At 42.4% G+C, this 19,650-nt stretch overlaps 1 protein-coding gene across 1 annotated transcript; it reads right to left on the reverse strand.

Annotated features, from left to right (window-relative positions):
* Nucleotides 1–12,690: 12,690 nt before the first annotated feature.
* On the reverse strand, nt 12,691–19,427 carry SOSTDC1 (sclerostin domain containing 1). The gene is made up of 2 exons (XM_078663768.1): nt 19,118–19,427; nt 12,691–14,256 (listed from the first exon to the last, which is right to left on the reverse strand). The coding sequence occupies exons 1-2, from the start codon at nt 19,317–19,319 to the stop codon at nt 13,814–13,816; spliced, it is 645 nt and encodes a 214-aa protein (XP_078519894.1). The 5' UTR covers nt 19,320–19,427; the 3' UTR covers nt 12,691–13,813.
* Between the last annotated feature and the right edge of the window lie 223 nt (nt 19,428–19,650).

Consider the following 19,650-nt stretch of genomic DNA (forward strand, 5'->3'; position numbering starts at 1 on the left):
ATGAGAACTGAAAATAAGTAGGAGGAACCTGTATCAATATGAGGGTAGTGGGTCGGGTGAGCCTGTATGTATAGTACAGGTGGAGGGTAACGAGTCACAGCACTGGCAAAAAATGGAATCGAAAATAACGGTCGCTATGACAATACTCATTATTAAAGGGTTGATGGGCTAGCAATTCAACTGGCGTTCAGGTTGTTCTAGAAAAAGCGGTTGCCTGAGCTATCAATGTCAGAAGTGCTGTTAGGTCTCAGGGAAGGAAAAGGCGGTGTGTTTAAGCGGGGAAAGTATATGTAGGCTGTGCAAAGAAGGGGGTATGGTACTCAAACGAAAAAAGGGGGGGTTATAATGTAGGGGAAAACAGGCAGAAATTGATTGAGGAGATGGGGTGGGAAGGTATGTTACAAAGTGAATGGAAATCATTGTCCAAATTTCAACATTGCTAGAAAGCACGCAGTTTTTATCTAATTACAGAAATATACCATTTGTAAGCAGTACAGAATTAAAGGAAGTAATGCAGTTCGTCATCTGTGTTCTGGCCATGCTTAAGGCTGTGAGTTCTCATGATCCAGATTGCTTCCTGGCGTCTGAGTCTTAGTTCTCGGTTGCCGCCTCTTGCCTGGACTCCAATCATATCTATACCATAGAAGGTGAATTTTTTATTTGGTCCTTGTGAGGGGCATGTGGCCATATGGATGGCCATGGGGTAGCGTGTATCTTCTGTCAGAATTGCACGAGCATGTTCTCTGATTCTTTCCCTCAAAGGTCTGATGGAGCTTCCTACATATTGGCTATGGCAAAGACATTCAATGATGTACACCGTGTATCTGGTTTCACAGTTTATGTTTGATTCAATTTTGAATTCATGTTTGTAGTAGCCTTTAAAGGTCCTGGTGCCATGTTTTGCCCAACGGCACATACTGCAACAACCGCATTTATAGAAACCTTTTGATTTCACTGTAAGCCATGAGGGTTTTGCTGTACGTGGCATGGTAGGGCATAGCCTGGTTCTAAGGTTCTTCCCTTTGCGATAGGTGATTTGTGGTCTGTTAGTGATTGTGTCTTTCAGGGCTCTGTCAGCCAACAGAATCCCCCAATGTTTATTAAGGCTTTTCTTGACTGTCAGGTTGATATCATTGTAGTCCATGATTAGTCTCACTGGTTGTTTATTCTCTTTGGGCTTGGTCTTATTTAGCAATGTCGTTGATCTTTCCATTTGTTGTATTTTTCTCTTTGCTCCTTTTATAGTGTCTTGTTTGTAACCTCTTCTGGAGAAGCGTAGGGTCATGTCTTCAATACAATGTTCGAATTCGGTGTTTTCGCTGCAGTTTCTTCTTGCGCGCATAAACTCACCATATGGAATGGTATTGATTTGATGAGCAGGATGAGAGCTTTCCGCATGCAGTACTGCATTGCAAGCTGTTTCTTTACAGAAAAGGCGGCTGTGCAAAGTGTTATCCTTGATATATAGTTCTATATCTAAAAAAGTTACATTTGTCTTGCTGATGTTGCTGGTGAACTTCATGTCCATTTGGTTATTGTTAAGGTATTCACAGAATTGCAAAAGAGAGACGTGGGAACCTGACCAAATGAGTAAACAGTCGTCTATGTATCTTCCCCAATAGATTATATTGTCACTCCATGGTTTTCCCTTGTTGCCCCAGATGTATTCTGCTTCAGGTGCACCCATATACAGGTTGGCAAATGAAGGGGAGAATCTGGAGCCCATAGCCACACCTCTTATTTGTCTGTACCAGGTTTGGTCATACAGGAAAAAATTGTTCATCAAAATGATATGCGTCATTTTGGAGAGCATTTTAGTGTGTTCAAAAAAAGTGATAGATCTATTGTTCAGGCAATTATTGACTGCTGATAAACCCATTTCTGGATTTATGGAAGGATAGGATCCAACTCCAACATTGGAGTTGGATCCTATCCTTTTCATTATATGACTACCAAACTTAATTGATATACTGATGCAGGTTGTGTGCGCTTGACATTGCATTCATGTACACAGAAGGTTGAGATATGGACATTGGAGTTGGATCCTATCCTTTTCATTATATGACTACCAAACTTAATTGATATACTGATGCAGGTTGTGTGCGCTTGACATTGCATTCATGTACACAGGAGGTTGAGATTCCCTCCCCTTCTTTTCTCTGAGACAAGGGTTATCTCAGATCAAGTAGCACCAACCACCTAACTTCACAAACTACCCATTGACCACTACCTGTTGAGCGCCTTCACATTTCTGATCACTCTCATAACCCCTCGCCGAACCTTGCATTTATTGAATTCAAAAAGGCAGCCACAGTGGTTGATACAGAACTAAATACCAAGTTTCTTAAAATGGATAGAGATAAGATCGCCTCTGATTTATTTGACAATTTGGCCAGTGGTACCACAAGCAGTACACCCAGTACTAGTGGTAATAATCCACCTAGACAACAAGGATTAAAAGAGAAATGTTATAAACTTGAGAAACTCAAAAAAACAGAAAACTCCCGCTGGTGGTACAGCGCAACACTTAAGCAATATCAAAGACTCAACAGAGTACCAAGAGGTTTACGCTCCCAAACGTTTCCTACCTTCGAGGACCTCGATGATGATCTTCTCAACAAATGGGAGGATACTCTCACATCGGGTTCAAATACACTAATACTAATCCTAATTGAAAGTGCAGAACGCAAGGTTGGTAAATTACAAGCTGAAATCGCTACATTAGAAAAGGAAATCTCAGATATGAATCTGAAAGATGCAACGGAGAAGAACTACAAATTACTTGAAAATGTATTATTGAAACACCAAAATGAGATCAAGGATCGCAAAACAAGACAACTGAAACGTGATGAAGTGGACTTTCGGGAGGGCCGTGTTTTCACATTTGCCAGGAAAAATGACCAGCTGGTCAACAAAACTACACGCAACTCCCAAACCTCCAGAATTAACACCTCTTCCATCTCTACCAGCTCAACTTCACTAAATAGTATTCCACCTAGCGACAGTGAGCCAGAAGAACAAGCCTCAGCGACAACCACACCAGAAACCAGTTTGACAACAGCCAATTCCTCTACCAACAATTTTTTACGGGAAATGCAAACCATCAGACGAGAGAACCGCACCTGACCAAATACAATAGTAAGAAAACAAGGAGAGGCAACAGAGCCGGCCAGGGACGGGTACAAAGAAAAATTATGGTCAGGGAACAAGAAGTAGGAATACGCGACAACAAGGAGGTCCAAGTTGTCAATCTCTCTGACAAACACCTGGACACAAACACCATCTCCCTTTTGAGTAAGGGCCTCAGCTTCAACCCTCATGAAAGAGGTGATCCCTGTAGAGCCAGAATAGATTTATTCAAATTTGTACGCAAATTAAAACTTAAAAGACATTTTGCATGTAGAGAAATCTCCACTGATACTACATCACAAAGTCAAACAGAGATACTGCCCAACATTCTGAGCATCAAAGATGTACAAGCTACGCACCTTCTTCTGTCCCTTACCGATTTTGACGACCCTCCTAACTCCTTCGAGAATCTTTTGAATGACTTAGAATTAGACACAAATCAAAGTCAAGAAAGTGGCCTAAAGAACAAATCTAAATGGACCCCAACCCTTCCTGGTGGCAACCCTGTTGATACCTTCTGTAATTTAGTACTAGCTGACATTGAAAAAGAGGAGGTAAAACTTCTCAATAAAAGAAGAAAAAACTTTGACAATCTTACCAGAGATGAGAGACTGGCTTTGAAAGCACTGAGTGAAGACCAAGAGCTAACAATTGAGGAAGCAGATAAAGGGGGCAATGTGGTGATCATGAACAAAAAGGACTACCACAATGAAATCATCACACAACTAGCAGACACCTCTTGCTATTTTCCTTTGGAATACAATCCCATAGGACCCCTGACCATTCTAATTAATAGACATCTTAACGAATGGAGGGAACAAGGTTTGATCAGCGAAGAAGAGTCATTGTATATGAGAGTGACCAGACCAACTTATCCTTATCTATACACCCTACCAAAAATTCACAAAACAGGGGCTTTTCCCCCGGGCAGACCCATCGCGTCCGGGATTGACGGACCAACTGAAAAACTAGCCCAGTATGTTGACATCTTCCTAAATCCAATGGCAAAAAATCTTCCTACCTTCATCCAAGACACCAAGCACATCCTTAGCATCCTAACTGACATTGAATAGCAACCAGTCTAATCATGGCCACATTGGACGTCGTTTCACTCTACACTTCCATGAATCCAGAAATGGGTTTATCAGCAGTCAATAATTGCCTGAACAATAGATCTATCACTTTTTTTGAACACACTAAAATGCTCTCCAAAATGATGCATATCATTTTGATGAACAATTTTTTCCTGTATGACCAAACCTGGTACAGACAAATAAGAGGTGTGGCTATGGGCTCCAGATTCTCCCCTTCATTTGCCAACCTGTATATGGGTGCACTTGAAGCATAATACATCTGGGGCAACAAGGGAAAACCATGGATTGACAATATAATCTATTGGGGAAGATACATAGACGACTGTTTACTCATTTGGTCAGGTTCCCACGTCTCTCTTTTGCAATTCTGTGAATACCTTAACAATAACCAAATGGACATGAAGTTCACCAGCAACATCAGCAAGACAAATGTAACTTTTTTAGATATAGAACTATATATCAAGGATAACACTTTGCACAGCCGCCTTTTCCGTAAAGAAACAGCCTGCAATGCAGTACTGCAAGCGGAAAGCTCTCATCCTGCTCATCAAATCAATACCATTCCATATGGTGAGTTTATGCGCGCAAGAAGAAACTGCAGCGAAAACACCGAATTCGAACATTGTATTGAAGACATGACCCTACGCTTCTCCAGAAGAGGTTACAAACAAGACACTATAAAAGGAGCAAAGAGAAAAATACAACAAATTGAAAGATCAACGACATTGCTAAATAAGACCAAGCCCAAAGAGAATAAACAACCAGTGAGACTAATCATGGACTACAATGATATCAACCTGACAGTCAAGAAAAGCCTTAATAAACATTGGGGGATTCTGTTGGCTGACAGAGCCCTGAAAGACACACTCACTAACAGACCACAAATCACCTATCGCAAAGGGAAGAACCTTAGAACCAGGCTATGCCCTACCATGCCACGTACAGCAAAACCCTCATGGCTTACAGTGAAATCAAAAGGTTTCTATAAATGCGGTTGTTGCAGTATGTGCCGTTGGGCAAAACATGGCACCAGGACCTTTAAAGGCTACTACAAACATGAATTCAAAATTGAATCAAACATAAACTGTGAAACCAGATACACGGTGTACATCATTGAATGTCTTTGCCATAGCCAATATGTAGGAAGCTCCATCAGACCTTTGAGGGAAAGAATCAGAGAACATGCTCGTGCAATTCTGAGAGAAGATACACGCTACCCCATGGCCATCCATATGGCCACATGCCCCTCACATGGACCAAATAAAAAATTCACCTTCTATGGTATAGATATGATTGGAGTCCAGGCAAGAGGCGGCAACCGAGAACTAAGACTCAGACGCCAGGAAGCAATCTGGATCATGAGAACTCACAGCCTTAAGCATGGCCAAAACACAGATGACGAACTGCATTACTTCCTTTAATTCTGTACTGCTTACAAATGGTATATTTCTGTAATAAGATAAAAACTGCGTGCTTTCTAGCAATGTTGAAATTTGGACAATGATTTCCATTCACTTTGTAACATACCTTCCCACCCCATCTCCTCAATCAATTTCTGACTGTTTTCCCCTACATTATAAACCCCCCCCTTTTTTCGTTCGAGTACCATACCCCCTTCTTTGCACAGCCTACATATACTTTCCCCGCTTAAACACACCGCCTTTTCCTTCCCTGAGACCTAACGGCGCTTTTGACATTTATAGCTCAGGCAACCGCTTTTTCTAGAACAACCTGAACGCCAGTTGAATTGCTAGCCCATCAACCCTTTAATAATGAGTATTGTCATAGCGACCGTTATTTTCAATTCCATTTTTTGCCAGTGCTGTGACTCGTTACCCTCCACCTGTACTATACATACAGGCTCACCCGACCCACTACCCTCATATTGATACAGGTTCCTCCTACTTATTTTCAGTTCTCATTGACCCAGCTTCCATTATTATACTGCGGGCGTGTCTAATCCTAGCATTCCTGTCCTGCCTTACCCCTATCCCTGTACTTTGTTTCTTTCCTTCTTTTCCTACGACTAGTCATACACGCTTTTCTAAACCCCCCCCCCCTTGTTGGCCCTAAGACCAGATAAAATTTCTTGTGAGATAATCATGTCTGTATTACCCATATCTAAGAGGAGACTTCCATATTTATAACCGTACCCCAGTTTGCATAAAAAAAATTTGGGTATTGTTTACAAACCCGTCAGACTCCACAGCCGCATACCGGCTTAAGTCCATTCTCTATTACTACCATTCCTTTACTGTCGGAAGACAGTGTAACGTTCTAGTCGACACGGCCATTTTTCGGCGGGATTTGCACGTCATCAAGACTTCGCCTCATATAGCGCATCTTGAACCACACTCATTAGAGACCCGAACGCTTACGGACTTCCTTTCACCTCGACATAACGACCACAAGGTAAGCTAACCAACCAGCTAATGTTTTGAGGTGACCAGGGATGCCTTGCATCCCAAACCTCTCTTAAATACCCCTGTCGATTACGTATTTCGGCTTACTGCCCTTCTGTTTTGTGACTTAACTCCAACTACAGCTCATAAGCAAGGGCAAGCGGATTTGCTTCCCTGCTCCCCCCGACCGCTCATCCGGCGTCGGTTTTTCCCATCGCCCTACACCACTACGACGCGCTAGAAGCACTCCCTCCACGCGTCTTCCTGTGTACACACCTGATTAGGACCGGGTTGGAAATGTCACCGGTCCGACGGTGAGTCGAGCCTGTCTTCCTTACTTTGGTATTGTTACATTATTCTCATGTAATTATACTCATTGCAGTCTCCCTTTCAATATCAATAACCATACCCCCACTATTCTCGCCCCTTCTGCAGACACAGCTCACATCATTTTACTCCACAGGTATGTCACTTACAATTTTTCGAAGTTCCGGAACTGTGACTTGCTAAATATCATTACCTCTCATTCCTCCTCCATTATAATTACGAATTACCCGCGTTAATACAACAATTGCACTTATACGTACGTGACGGAGTAATATATATAGCGCACCCAGTGATTACCCACTCATTCAGGTCTTTTCAATACCCAACAATATGGCTGTTATTATTTGTTATAAATGTACGTATTTAGACAGCACAGTCTGCAAATTGTCTTTCCTTAATGGCCCAATAACACCACTAGTCATGGGGAGCAGTACTTTTATGTGTGTTCATGACGCAATGTATCCGATGTACATACCGGACCAATACAATGACTTTGAAGATTTACATGTACAGATGTATGACGTGGACGTGAAACATTACCCTGTGATTAGCGATGTAAACATCTGATGATTTACTCTCGACAGGATAATTTTGAATGTACTGTGCATGTTTAGATTGCTTGTGATTCATAGCTTGTCACAATTTTGAACACCAACCATATAGAGGCACTGCATGACACTCACCATCCACACTTTAGCAATGTAAACAATTTTTCATTTGTATTATCCATGCTCTCTCCTTTTTATTCCTCAGGTTACATTTAAACAGATTTCGCAATTCTACTTGTCAGTGATTTTCAGTTTGTGATATATTAAAAAACTTTTGCCACCACATGACACTCACCATGTGGTTCTCTACTTGCGTCGCTGCATTTGAAGTTATAATATTGTTATCAGCAGCTCACCACGAATGTATAACATAATATCGACCACAAAAATATCACAATACAAAAATATCGCAACAAAAATATCGAGGACAATAATATCGGGATCCTATCTTCATAAAGGTAAGTACAAAAATATTGAAAAAATAATATCGTAGTACAAAAATATCGAAATTAAAAATATCGTTTTTTTAAATGTATTAATAATAATGTAAAAATAATGTTAAAATACATATAATTTAACAAATATTAATAAAAACATTAAAACATAATTAAAAAATTTAAAGTAATAAATATACATTTAACATAAATTAAAAACTTAATAATTTAATGTAATTTTTTTTTTTCATTTAATTGATTTAAATTAAATTTAAATTTATTTTATTTTTACCCTGTACGCCTGTACCCCAAAAACCCAAAACTGACCCTGAACCCTAAAAATACGCCTTTACCCAAAAACTGAAAACTGACCCTGAACCCTAAAAATACCCCTTTACCCAAAAACTGAAAACTGACCCTGAACCCTAAAACTACCCCTTTACCCAAAAACTGAAAACTGACCCTGAACCCTAAAAATACCCCTTTACCCAAAAACTGAAAACTGACCCTGAACCCTAAAAATACCCCTTTACCCAAAAACTGAAAACTGACCCTGAACCCCAAAAATACCCCTTTTCCCAAGAACTGAAAACTGACCCTGAACCCTAAAAATACCCCTTTACCCAAAAACTGAAAACTGACCCTGAACCCTAAAAATACCCCTTTACCCAAGAACTGAAAACTGACCCTGAACCCCAAAAATACCCCTTTACCCAAGAACTGAAAACTGACCCTGAACCCTAAAAATACTCCTTTACCCAAAATTAATTAACATTATTTAATTACCAATTAATTATTAATTAACAATAACAATAAAGTAAATATATTAGCACATTAGCTGTATTTAATTTAATTTACTAATTAATATTAATTTTTCCCAAATAATTAATTAACAATAACAAAAAATTATATATATTAAAAATTAAGCTAATTAATGTAATTAACTAATTAATAATAATTAATTACCAATTAATTATTAATTACAAATATGTACAAAATTATATTAATTAATTAACTAATTAATATTAAATAATTACCAATTAATTATTAAATAAAAATATGTACAAATTTATATTAATTAATTAACTAATTAATATTAATTAATGACCAATTAATTATTATTTAAAAATATTTACAAACATATATTAATTAATTAACTAATTAATATTAATTAATTACCAATTAGTTATTAATAAAAAATATTTACAAACATATATTAATTAATTAATTATTATTAAATTACTTCCCACCCTATTCCCATATAAACCCACAACCCGCTCTAATACTAAAACGCAAAATGTTAAAAAAAATTCTAATTTTCAAACATACATTTCTAAACATATTTAGCAAACATATAAACAACAAAATAAAATACATAACACTAAACAACAAAATTTCGATATTACTAACATACATACCTTAATCTCGATATTCTGTCTGTCGATATTATGGCACATCGATATTCTATACCATCGATATTAAAACATCGATATTATTGTATATCGATATTTTAATTTCGATATTTTGTCTGACTACCCTCACCACCACACTTATACACTCACTTTATATTTGATGTCTCACTTAGGTGTTCCTTTATTCTTCAGACTCACACCTGCCATTCTCCCCACACCCTTTCTAGGTTTCCACTCTTCCTAGACTGGCCTTTGGCTAGTCCTCCCCACCCCTCACGCCTCCTTCACTGGCCTACAACCCATTCCCCCACCACAAAAGTGCTGTCACTTATCGCCCCCCTCAAATAGTATTGTTTACATTCTCCTACTTTATTTCCCCAGCCCTGAAGAGTCACGGGTTTACCCCGGTTTTGACGAAACACGTGTCGGCTGGTTTTTCTTGTGAAACTAATACTTATATTGGATGAATAAACACCTTACAAGTCAAAAACATTGGAGTTGGATCCTATCCTTTTCATTATATGACTACCAAACTTAATTGATATACTGATGCAGGTTGTGTGCGCTTGACATTGCATTCATGTTCACAGAAGGTTGAGATTCCCTCCCCTTCTTTTCTCTGAGACAAGGGTTATCTCAGATCAAGTAGCACCAACCACCTAACTTCACAAACTACCCATTGACCACTACCTGTTGAGCGCCTTCACATTTCTGAACACTCTCATAACCCCTCGCCGAACCTTGAAAATATAATTGTTGTGCCCTTCAACAAAATTGAAAAACACATTTGTCTCAATGGACTTTAAAAATATATATATATATATAATATAATGTGGGCCCCATTTATCCGAATGTCTTCATTGGTATTTTTACTGTTTGACAAATAGCATATTTTTGGGGGTGGACAGAAAGAAGTTCCATTTTACAGGAATGGTGTATCTATCTGTCTATCTATCTGTCTATCTATCTATCTATCTATCTATCTATCTATCTATCTACCTACCTATATATCCATCTATCTATTGCAGTTACTGACTACATAAATGAGTGTAAGTTAAATATTTAAGGGATTTATGTCATACAATGTTATGGAAACAGAGATGTGTATAGTGCTGTATTTTCATTAGTATGGCCTCACAGCCCTGCTAGGTTCAGATATCTTCAATATACTTCTTGAGAATTCCAACACAGAGAAGTGTTTCCTGTGTTGATGGAGATGCTGATAGTTTACCCTTATGGCTGGTACCGTTGCGAGCTCGTTGAGAACCGTTGAGCGTCTTATCTCTCTTATATGTGTGCTCAGTTTTCTGCCTGATGTGTTCAGTTGGATGTTGTCTATTACCTAGTGCACTTCTGTTTGCACAGCAACAACAGAGCTCTCAACTCACAAGTGCAGACACAAGAAGATGGCGAGATTGTGCATCTAGCATAATAGTACTGTTCTTGTCATCACATGAGATTTCCATTTTTCACACACTGATTTAAGCATGCCTGTAGTCTTTGGAAGAGTGATAGAGTGAGTGGGACCTTATTTATCTTCTGATTATCAGAGTGCATGGAGAAAGGCGACATTGGAGTCGCTTTACACTGCCTCCCCTAACCTTCCTCACTTGACTCCCTCCCCGGGCAGTAGATGATCTCTCGGGAGGAGTGGGCAGTGAACCGGAGTCTAGAGAGGACTGTTTTTGCTTGATATCCGCCTCTTTGTCCTGGAGTGAGTAGTAAAGAGAGTTCTAGAGATGCCAACACCTCCTCCTAGCAGGGGCGGCTCTAGGCTCATGGTGGCCCTGGGCAGGAGGCGTAGGTAGGGGGCCCGGAAGAGGGGGTCCGGGCGGGGCGGAGCGCGGAGGCCCGTGAAGAGGGGGGGGGGTCAGGGTGTTTGGAAGTGGAACAGAGCTGGAGGCCGCCAAATCCCTGCCAGGGACCGCCACGCAAATATGTATCCATCCTCAGAGGATTATTATATTAAGGATATATATTGGCGTGGTGGCCCCTGAGGTTTGGTGGCCCTGTGCAGGTGCACAGCTTGCACATGCCTAAAGCCGGCCCTGCTCCTAGACAGTAAAGGGGCACAGGAGGGTTAGGGAGTGGGTCCATAGAGGTGTTCTTGGGCATTTCACATGTGCCTGTGTTTGTCATCACTTGTTTCTTGCATGGGACCAGCCCTCCAGCCCATGGCAGGATGCCCACCAGAAGAGGACAGGAAATGGTGGTGGTTAGTTCCCAGTATGCAGGCAAAGGCTGTGTGCTTGATGGCCTCGTCTCAGCACTGGGTCAGAAGTCACTGCAGCCATACTTACCTCGGATCAGAAAGATGGTGGGCCCCAAGCGCGAGTCTACCCTGAGTATTTGATTGGCTTTTTTCGTTCCACGTGACCCTCTCCAGACTATGTCCCCCATGCTTCCTCTGAACTTAGCTCTGAAGTCTCCTCGTGCCGGGTACAAGAACTTGATAAAGGAACAGTTTACTTGATTTACAGACCTCTGGTCAAGTAGTAATTATATTTCCAAACCTTACTGAAAGCAATTGCCTTTCAAGCTAGACACGGATTGCTTTGAACTGATTGTTCTCGATCTACCGCAGAGGACAATCAGAAAACTCGAAAAGGCATCTACAAGTCTTGCCTCTGAATGGCGTACTGCCAATCATGATGCAGAACGCACATTATAAGTCATGCATCTCAAAGCATTCAGTTAAAACTGAAATGGACATTGGATTGGGGGCAGCCTCCCGTTACCCCCAAGTTCACCATATTCTCAGCTACTTAAATGACTGACTAGAGAGGGATGAAGCAAGGTGCCGTCCAGGAAGGAAGAGCAGAGTAGCTGGCCCAGCCCTGGAGCACCATCTCGTGCAGCCTAAATTCTAATAGAGTGACAGCTGCCTGCCCCAGGCGTTGTTATAACTCCTGAGATCACAAGTCGGATGCAAATACTTTTTACCTTTTCTCGAGCAGTTCACGAGTAGCGTGTTCACTCCATTCTTGTTAATATCCAAAGTGTGCGTTCGTAAATATAACAATCTTTGTGTAAATGATACAAAATAGATTTACTGTGGGGTTAGCTCTTGACTTAACACATGTGGGCCTTAGGTTGGAAATGATTTACTAAATCAGCAGTAAAGTGGTCAGATGTGTGCAAGGTTGGTCCCTCACCTTAGCTCTGTGTCATCAGGTGTTACAGAAAAAGGTACCTTAGGATAGAACGCATGGGTGTCTAGTGGGTGTGGCTAGATGGAGGTCTCCATGGGCAGCAGCTCAAATTTAGGGGTCTTTTTATTTTTTAAACAAATGATGGCTAACTGTTTGTTTTTACATCAAAAAAAATGATTGTAGAACTCGAAGTTTAATATTTTCATACAACGATGGCGCATTTATTAGACATAAATGTACACTTGTACAAAACAATTACATGAAATGGAAGAAAATACATCAACGTTCTTTTATTTACAAAATGTACAATGTAATCAAAATTACAATTCTGTTACACTATAGCATGCACTGTACAAAGATAACGCTTATTAAATAATTACATTGGCAAATAAATAGTTGGGTTTGGTTTTTCAGCTGCCGCCATGCAAGTTATGGCATATTACACTTTAAAAGTCAGCAAGCAATGTAGCAGGTTCTGCAAAGACATTTTGGTTACGAGGAATATTTTGAAGGATATGTCAACCGAGCAAAATAACTAAAAGTATGCCGGTCATGAACTGTTCCCAACATAAACAAACAGCATCTTGTTTGAAATATTCAATATGTTATCCCCAGCTCTACATAATATGTCTTTAAAAACATGCAGTTTCCATGATATACAGGAAAAGACTGGCAGTCAGGATCCAAGCTCCTAGAAAACCATCTAGACATTTTACAGCCAGGTATGCCTGTGTTGGGGTACTTTACTCCGTATAATATGCCAGAAACTCTTGTGTTACAACCACTCTCCCAATCTCAATCTTTTTTTGTCTCTCACGCTCTAGTCTCATTTGTATTATTTCATTCCTCAGAGGGATTTCAACGCTTACATGCTTGTATCCAAAGAAACTAATAAGTGAAGTCCTTTTTCATGAATGTTGGAGTATGTATGGCACTTGAAATTGAAAACTCTACAGTTTTTCACCTCCTGTGATCATTGCTGTACTGTATACGACCATTGTTTTATAAAAATCACAGACATATACATTTCTTAGCTTGATGTAATAACAGAGTTCGGTGAAATGACTGTAATGACTTTGTCTTTTTTGTGTGGATAGTTTGGCACAATATGGAAGCCATTGTCTAAACGGTAGAAGAAGGCTTGTGGTTTCAGGCCTCATCGCAGTAGGATCAGGTCTCTGAATATAAAAATTGAGAACAGTGATCCTCTTGAGTCTGACAAACATCATAGGGTTGATCCGTTATACTGCACTAAGAAAGGAAGGCGGGCGCAGTTCCTTTACACAGTCAAATCTGCAAATCCTGAAATTAGAGTTCAGTTATTGGATTTTCTTGAGCCACGCTGAATAGCTCCTGTATTTGCAAGCTCCTTCTTGTCCTTGTGGTGGTGGTGAGGGTGGATCGCCTTTATGGGTGGGGATCCCTCATAGTTGTGGCTGGACTCATTGTGCTGCCTGGTATACCTCTTGCACTTGCAGGACGTGACCACAGTCACCTTGTAGGTCCTGGTGGTGCCGTCCTGGCACTGAAGCTGGATGCGTTGAGTGCGGCTCTTGTCGTTGACGCATCTCCACTCCTGTGAGCTTCTGCGACTCCAGTACTTCATGCCATAGCCCCCTCCGATCCAGTTGGGCAGCACTGGCAAAGGCAGGCACTCCCCGGCACACACCAGTTCTTTGAGAGGGCTGATGCTGGTGCACTGGCCATCAGAGATGTACTTCGTCGACCTCAGCTCCCTGCAGCCCATTTGCTGGCGACCTACAAAAGGGAATCAGAGGACATCACTATTGAGAACAGAGGATCCTAAAACAATTCTCCACCACTGCAGCCTAAAGTCAAATACTGCTTGTCATTATCAATGCGCATGAACCCAACGCCCTTTAGTCACTCATTCCTAAAACACAATACATGTTCCAGGTAGAGCACAATCTTCTATTAGGCACTTCAACAAACGCCTAGTGGTGTCAGAACCAAGGTGACTCCACACTTGTATCATCTTAGGGTGTGAATGTCACCGTGCGTTCTCTGTTCAGCATAGAGAGAAGCAGTGTGCATGCTTAGAAGATCTGCTGTAGGTGGGGAAAGATTATTGTTCTGCAAGCAGAATGGGAGGTGGGATATGTGGGTGATAGACATCCAAGGCTATGATGCTGGGATGGGAGCGGGAAGGTAGTGCCTTGGACAGTCAGCCTATGTGTACTTGAGAGCTGAGATGCAATGTAGTGATTGAAGTAACCACAAACAATTCTAGGACAAGCTCTGCGATATATTTAAACTTTTGCATCGGTGGCAGTGGCTTTACAGCAACACATAGAATAGAGAGACACGCACTTCTAACATATGCCTACCTGGTTTTTAAAAAATAGGAGATAGTGGATGAAGAGTAGCAAAGCAACTTTCCAAACAACCCATAAAGTGCACACAAAGTCCACAGACAAAACAAAAGAAGCCCTTCCCTCTCCTTGAATGTCAAGTATTGTTGTTTAATGTACACGTTTGGTAGCGTGATTAGTTGTCAGCTGAAATTCTGTGTCATGAATACTCATGCTGAACCCAACATAATTTAATCATCACTCAAAAAGAAGGGACACAGTCTGACCCTGTGCCTCATGGGAACAGTCCAGCCCGAACTGCCAAGCCATGTCTTCCCTGGACCTGGAAACAAGCATCCTGGGAACGGTTTATGGCTAATCAGCCGTCATCAGCCAGGCTAGCTTGAAACCAGTGGCAAAGTGAGCAAGGGACCCACGTCTGGGTATACCCTGCTTACTTAGGGCGAACAATGCAAAACCAAAGGGGATGATGGACGGAGTGTTGAACATTGCAAGCACTCACCTCCAGTCAACTGATCTGGGTTTAATCCATCATCATTCTTTAGCTCACTCCGCCACCCCAGTTCAGACATGGCCAAATGCAAATCAGTCTGGGGAGCAGAGTCAAGACTGATTTACATATAGCTGGGTCTGAACTGAGGTGGCGAAGGGAGCTAAAGAACGATGATGGATTCAACCCAGATCTGTGACTGGGGGTGAGTGTCTGAAAAGTTTCAGCACTGCGTCCATCATTCCTTGTGTTTGCTTTGTGAGGAGGTGTGCCCTGATATTCCCAGACAAAGTGTGCAGCAGATGTGGCCTGCTGCCCGGTCTCAAGGGAGCACACTTCTTGGGTATTAGCATCCATTACCCCAGTACAATCCACACCCAGCCGGCCCCCGCAGCACACCAGCGGCAGGCACCATGTCTGCCACACGGCCAGCAGCTGGCCTGGCTCTACTGTAATCCTCCACAGACAGGCACGTTTACAATAGCAGTTGGTTGGAAATGAATACCCCCTCTGTGTGGCTGCTCCCAAAATATGCAGGGCTCTGGTAATCTTATAATCAAGAAACATTTCATGTGCTGCTAGCCATCCCCGGTTCAGCAGCCCTGACACACCTTGGTGTTTCTGAATGACAGAGAGAGCTCTGTTTGCCTCCAATGTTCCAGGCATGGAGCTATTTAGATGATTAATGTACTGTGTTGGAAGCGGGACATGGTAGGTTTCATTACGGGCTCCTGGGCCCCGATGCCTCCGCCTGCCCTTTCCCCTTCTTGCCTGGTGAAAACACAAGTAGTGGGAGGGGCCTGGTGCGTGAATGGTACATGCCTGCCATCGCCAGAGGCGTCGGAGGCATAAGTGCTAAGCCAGGAAGTGAAAACAAACGCCGGGGCATGTCCAAAGCCCTTTATCTGCGGATAATGCGCTGCATTTCTGAGGTGCCACAGACAAGAGAGTGAAACCACTGGGCCTGACAAGGCCAGCATTCTCTTTCAACCCGTCCCTGCTCCATTACATCTGGGGGCGCGGGCGCTGCACGGGTGCCGTACCGGATGGCTGCGGATCTGGAGGGGCTTAGCCTGGGCCTGCAGGCGTGCTTCCCACACTTGGGCGTTGACACACAGGAGGGTTTCCACACAGAATTGTATCTGCTTGAAGTCTATTGTGCTTCGTTGGCCCGGGGCACGGAAACCTCCCTGTCAGGAAGTGAATGTGTGGTTTGCACTGTAGCATTATTATAATGCTTCATATCCGTTACAAGTCCTCAAAGCGCTCTGATTTGCGTAACGGCGAGGGGGGTGAGGACATGAGGTGTGTTCAATGACGGTGTAGCAAACTGGTAAGTGCAATTAAGCATAAGTGGTTGTAGAGATTATGAGAATAGATGCAGGCACGCATATTGGTACCTAGCTTTTGTATGTCTGTGTTTTCACAGCCCAGATCTCAGACAGACCTACTGCTAACAATAAACACACAGTGGCCTCTGTGTCTGTCCCTTTCAGCCATTGGCATTCTCCAACCATCCTCTCCCAACCACTGGCTTGAGACTTGCCTATCAAGTCTTGGCTCGGTGCAGTGGAGTATTCGTCTCTCACCTAATGGTTTTAGGTACATCCTTCTGCCTCCACTCCAGTGCCTGCACTGAACTGCATGAGAGACTATTTACAACTACAGCCCTGTCCACTTCTGCCAGCTGCTCCTCAAGCAGCTGCATGAGCCAGTGCTTAATTTGAGCATGTGGTTTCCGGTGCTCACTACCAGCACTTAATTGTCAACACCAGCACTTATAACAGCCTGCCACATGGTGGCACCATTTGGGTAATTTGGAGATGAGCACAACAACAGCTATTTATTAGTTCAATCTATGTTAAAATGGAATAATACATGCCTCCCAAGCCAATCTTTTAGCTTTGAAGGCCTCGAATAGTTACACCTGAAAAAGTGTGAAGGCTAATGGTTGTGTTATTACTGGCACTGGCTGCACTGGAGGAGCAATGGGTGGTGTAAGCTGCAGTAGCCTCCTGGAAAGGTCCCTGGCACTTATTATTTTACAAACTAAGCTCTAATACTGTTCCCACGATAATCTAGAACCCCAAATCAGATCTAGTGGCTTATTGAATGCTTTTTATAGGAGAGGTCAGTAGCACAGAACGTCGCCCACTACAGAGTGTGGATCAGTGGTGAAAAACATTGGAGAGCACCTGCAAAAGGTGCAATTACTGCAAAAGAAATTGCCTCTTGGTGCCACAGTGTGAACAGAAAAGTGTGTCTTGACCAAGTGTGTCAGGAGTCAATCAAATGAAGCAGATAAGGATACGCTGATATGCCCAGTATCACGTTAATTTAGTTAAGTGGGAACGTTTTACCTCAGATCTCCTGTTTTCTCACCCTGCATCTTAACATCTAAGACAATACCTCCTATACGCCGCACAATATTATCTTTACGCCTAAAATACATAGGCACTACAAGGTAAGACAGAGACGTCAGCGCAGTCTACATTGCACTCTCTTCATATATTGTTTTTACATCCTTCAATAAGAGGTCGAAACCTGGAGTTTGAAGATGTTATCACTAAGGTAACATTTTTGCACAATCCGTTAAAACAAGCTAATATGTGTCTGCGTGCCAAAGAGTTGGAAGTTTACCAGGGTCAGGGCTCGTGACAGACACTACAGGGGTCTAATTAAATGCTCGTCTGTATTGTGCGAACTGTTGATATTATTATTCTTATGAGCCACTTTTATAGAACACAGTTTGAATTCTGGGAGCGTTACAAAGCCTTCATCCTTCATGGGTCGATAAATAATGAAGTACCCTCAAAAGTGGGAACTTTTTCAGCTATGAGACAGTGTAAATTGTGGAGTTAAGAGTTTTATAAAAAACAAGCTTCCATTACTAAGAGACTGGTCAGTTTGACTCCTACTACACTGTAGTCCTTCTCATCGGCCACAACGTTCTCCCATCAAATGTTTGAACTGTTTTAACCGTTTCCGTTGCTGTGCGTCTGTACCGCCGAGTTCAATCTTAGTAAAAACAGGTTTCTTGACAAAACGCTATGTGATATTTTGTCATTTTTAAACACAAACTGGATATGTTGTACAATCGCGCTATTGGCAGTCCTCGCCACACCCATCCTGTCCCCTATACTAAATTCGGTGTAGTCATTATGCAATATTTCAATCATGATGACACCCTGTCGTAGCACTCCGCAGCCATGCGCCTAAGTTCGCATTATACAAATACCGCATACATATAGATGGGCAGTGCACACAAAAAGAATACATTTTTGTACAGTCGTAACCCACGGAGGCTGGGCTGGTAGCATTGACAAGAAGAAGCTATAAGATCACTTAACACGATGTTTTTATCTCTCTTGTCCTTGTAAGGATGAAATGATGTGTTAGCCGTAAGGAAACTTGAACCTGTAACTCCGAGGTAGCACAACGTTTTTTGCAATAAGTGCACTTACCCACTGAACTATGTGAAACCCGTATTGGCACACTGTTACCCATTCGAATAACAAGAGTTAGATCCTCTGAATGCAGGACGCGCAAGGGTACCTAAGCAGCCTTAAATGGATGCTACATGCCCTTGCTTTAAATGGGCAGGTACTCACGGTTATTGTGTACCTGCTGCACTTCTTTCATTTGAAAAAGACAGTGCCGGCACTTCTCAGTAGCAAGAGTCGAACTCTCTGAATGGAAAAGTACATGCATTTCTCAGAAGCAAACAGGAAATGTGGCACAGGGGTGCATGCACTTTCATATTTCCGTCTCAAGCACTGAAGTATAAAACACGTACTGTGCCGGTCCGCGCCCTGCAGGCTGGGGTGCCGTCCGCCGTGCCTCGCCTGGTTCAGCGTGCTGTTGCTGGGGCTGGCCGGAGCAGGTTTCACCAGGTGAGAGTACAGGATCTCCGTGGCATCGTTCTTGAAGGAGAGGCAGTTTCTGACGAGGATGCACGCCAGGAGGACGCAGCAGTGGAGAGGAGCGGGAACGATCATGGCTGCGTCAGGCACCGGGTGTATCTCCCTTCGCGATCCTTTCCCTCTTTCGTTTGACTGAGTTTCCCGGCTCGCCCTCCTTATATATATAGGCACGACCGTGTCTGTACATCCCTTCAGGTGTAAAGTGCTGGCAGGCAGCAGTGAGTACAAAGGGGCGGGTCTAGCCCGTGACGCTACAAACTCGTCCACCAATGGAAACGAAAGCGCGCAGAGAAGGAGGAGCTTGCGAAAGAAAATACACGATGCTCCCCCTGGCTGCGGGGTTATGCGAAGTACGCACATACAGGTGCTGGCGTCGCTTCTGGGCACCTCGCAATGTTTTTTGCCC

The sequence above is a fragment of the Lissotriton helveticus genome, chromosome 10 (genome assembly GCF_964261635.1).
Source record: "Lissotriton helveticus chromosome 10, aLisHel1.1, whole genome shotgun sequence".
NCBI classification, from domain to species: domain Eukaryota; kingdom Metazoa; phylum Chordata; class Amphibia; order Caudata; family Salamandridae; genus Lissotriton; species Lissotriton helveticus.

Bases quoted from the DNA above. Each gene is read 5' to 3' on its own strand.
- SOSTDC1 (XM_078663768.1), bottom strand. From the start codon at position 19,319: ATGATCGTTCCCGCTCCTCTCCACTGCTGCGTCCTCCTGGCGTGCATC. The intron at 14,257-19,117 runs GTACGTGTTTTA...TCCCTTTTGTAG, and splicing joins GCAGGGCGCGGACCGGCACA to GTCGCCAGCAAATGGGCTGC.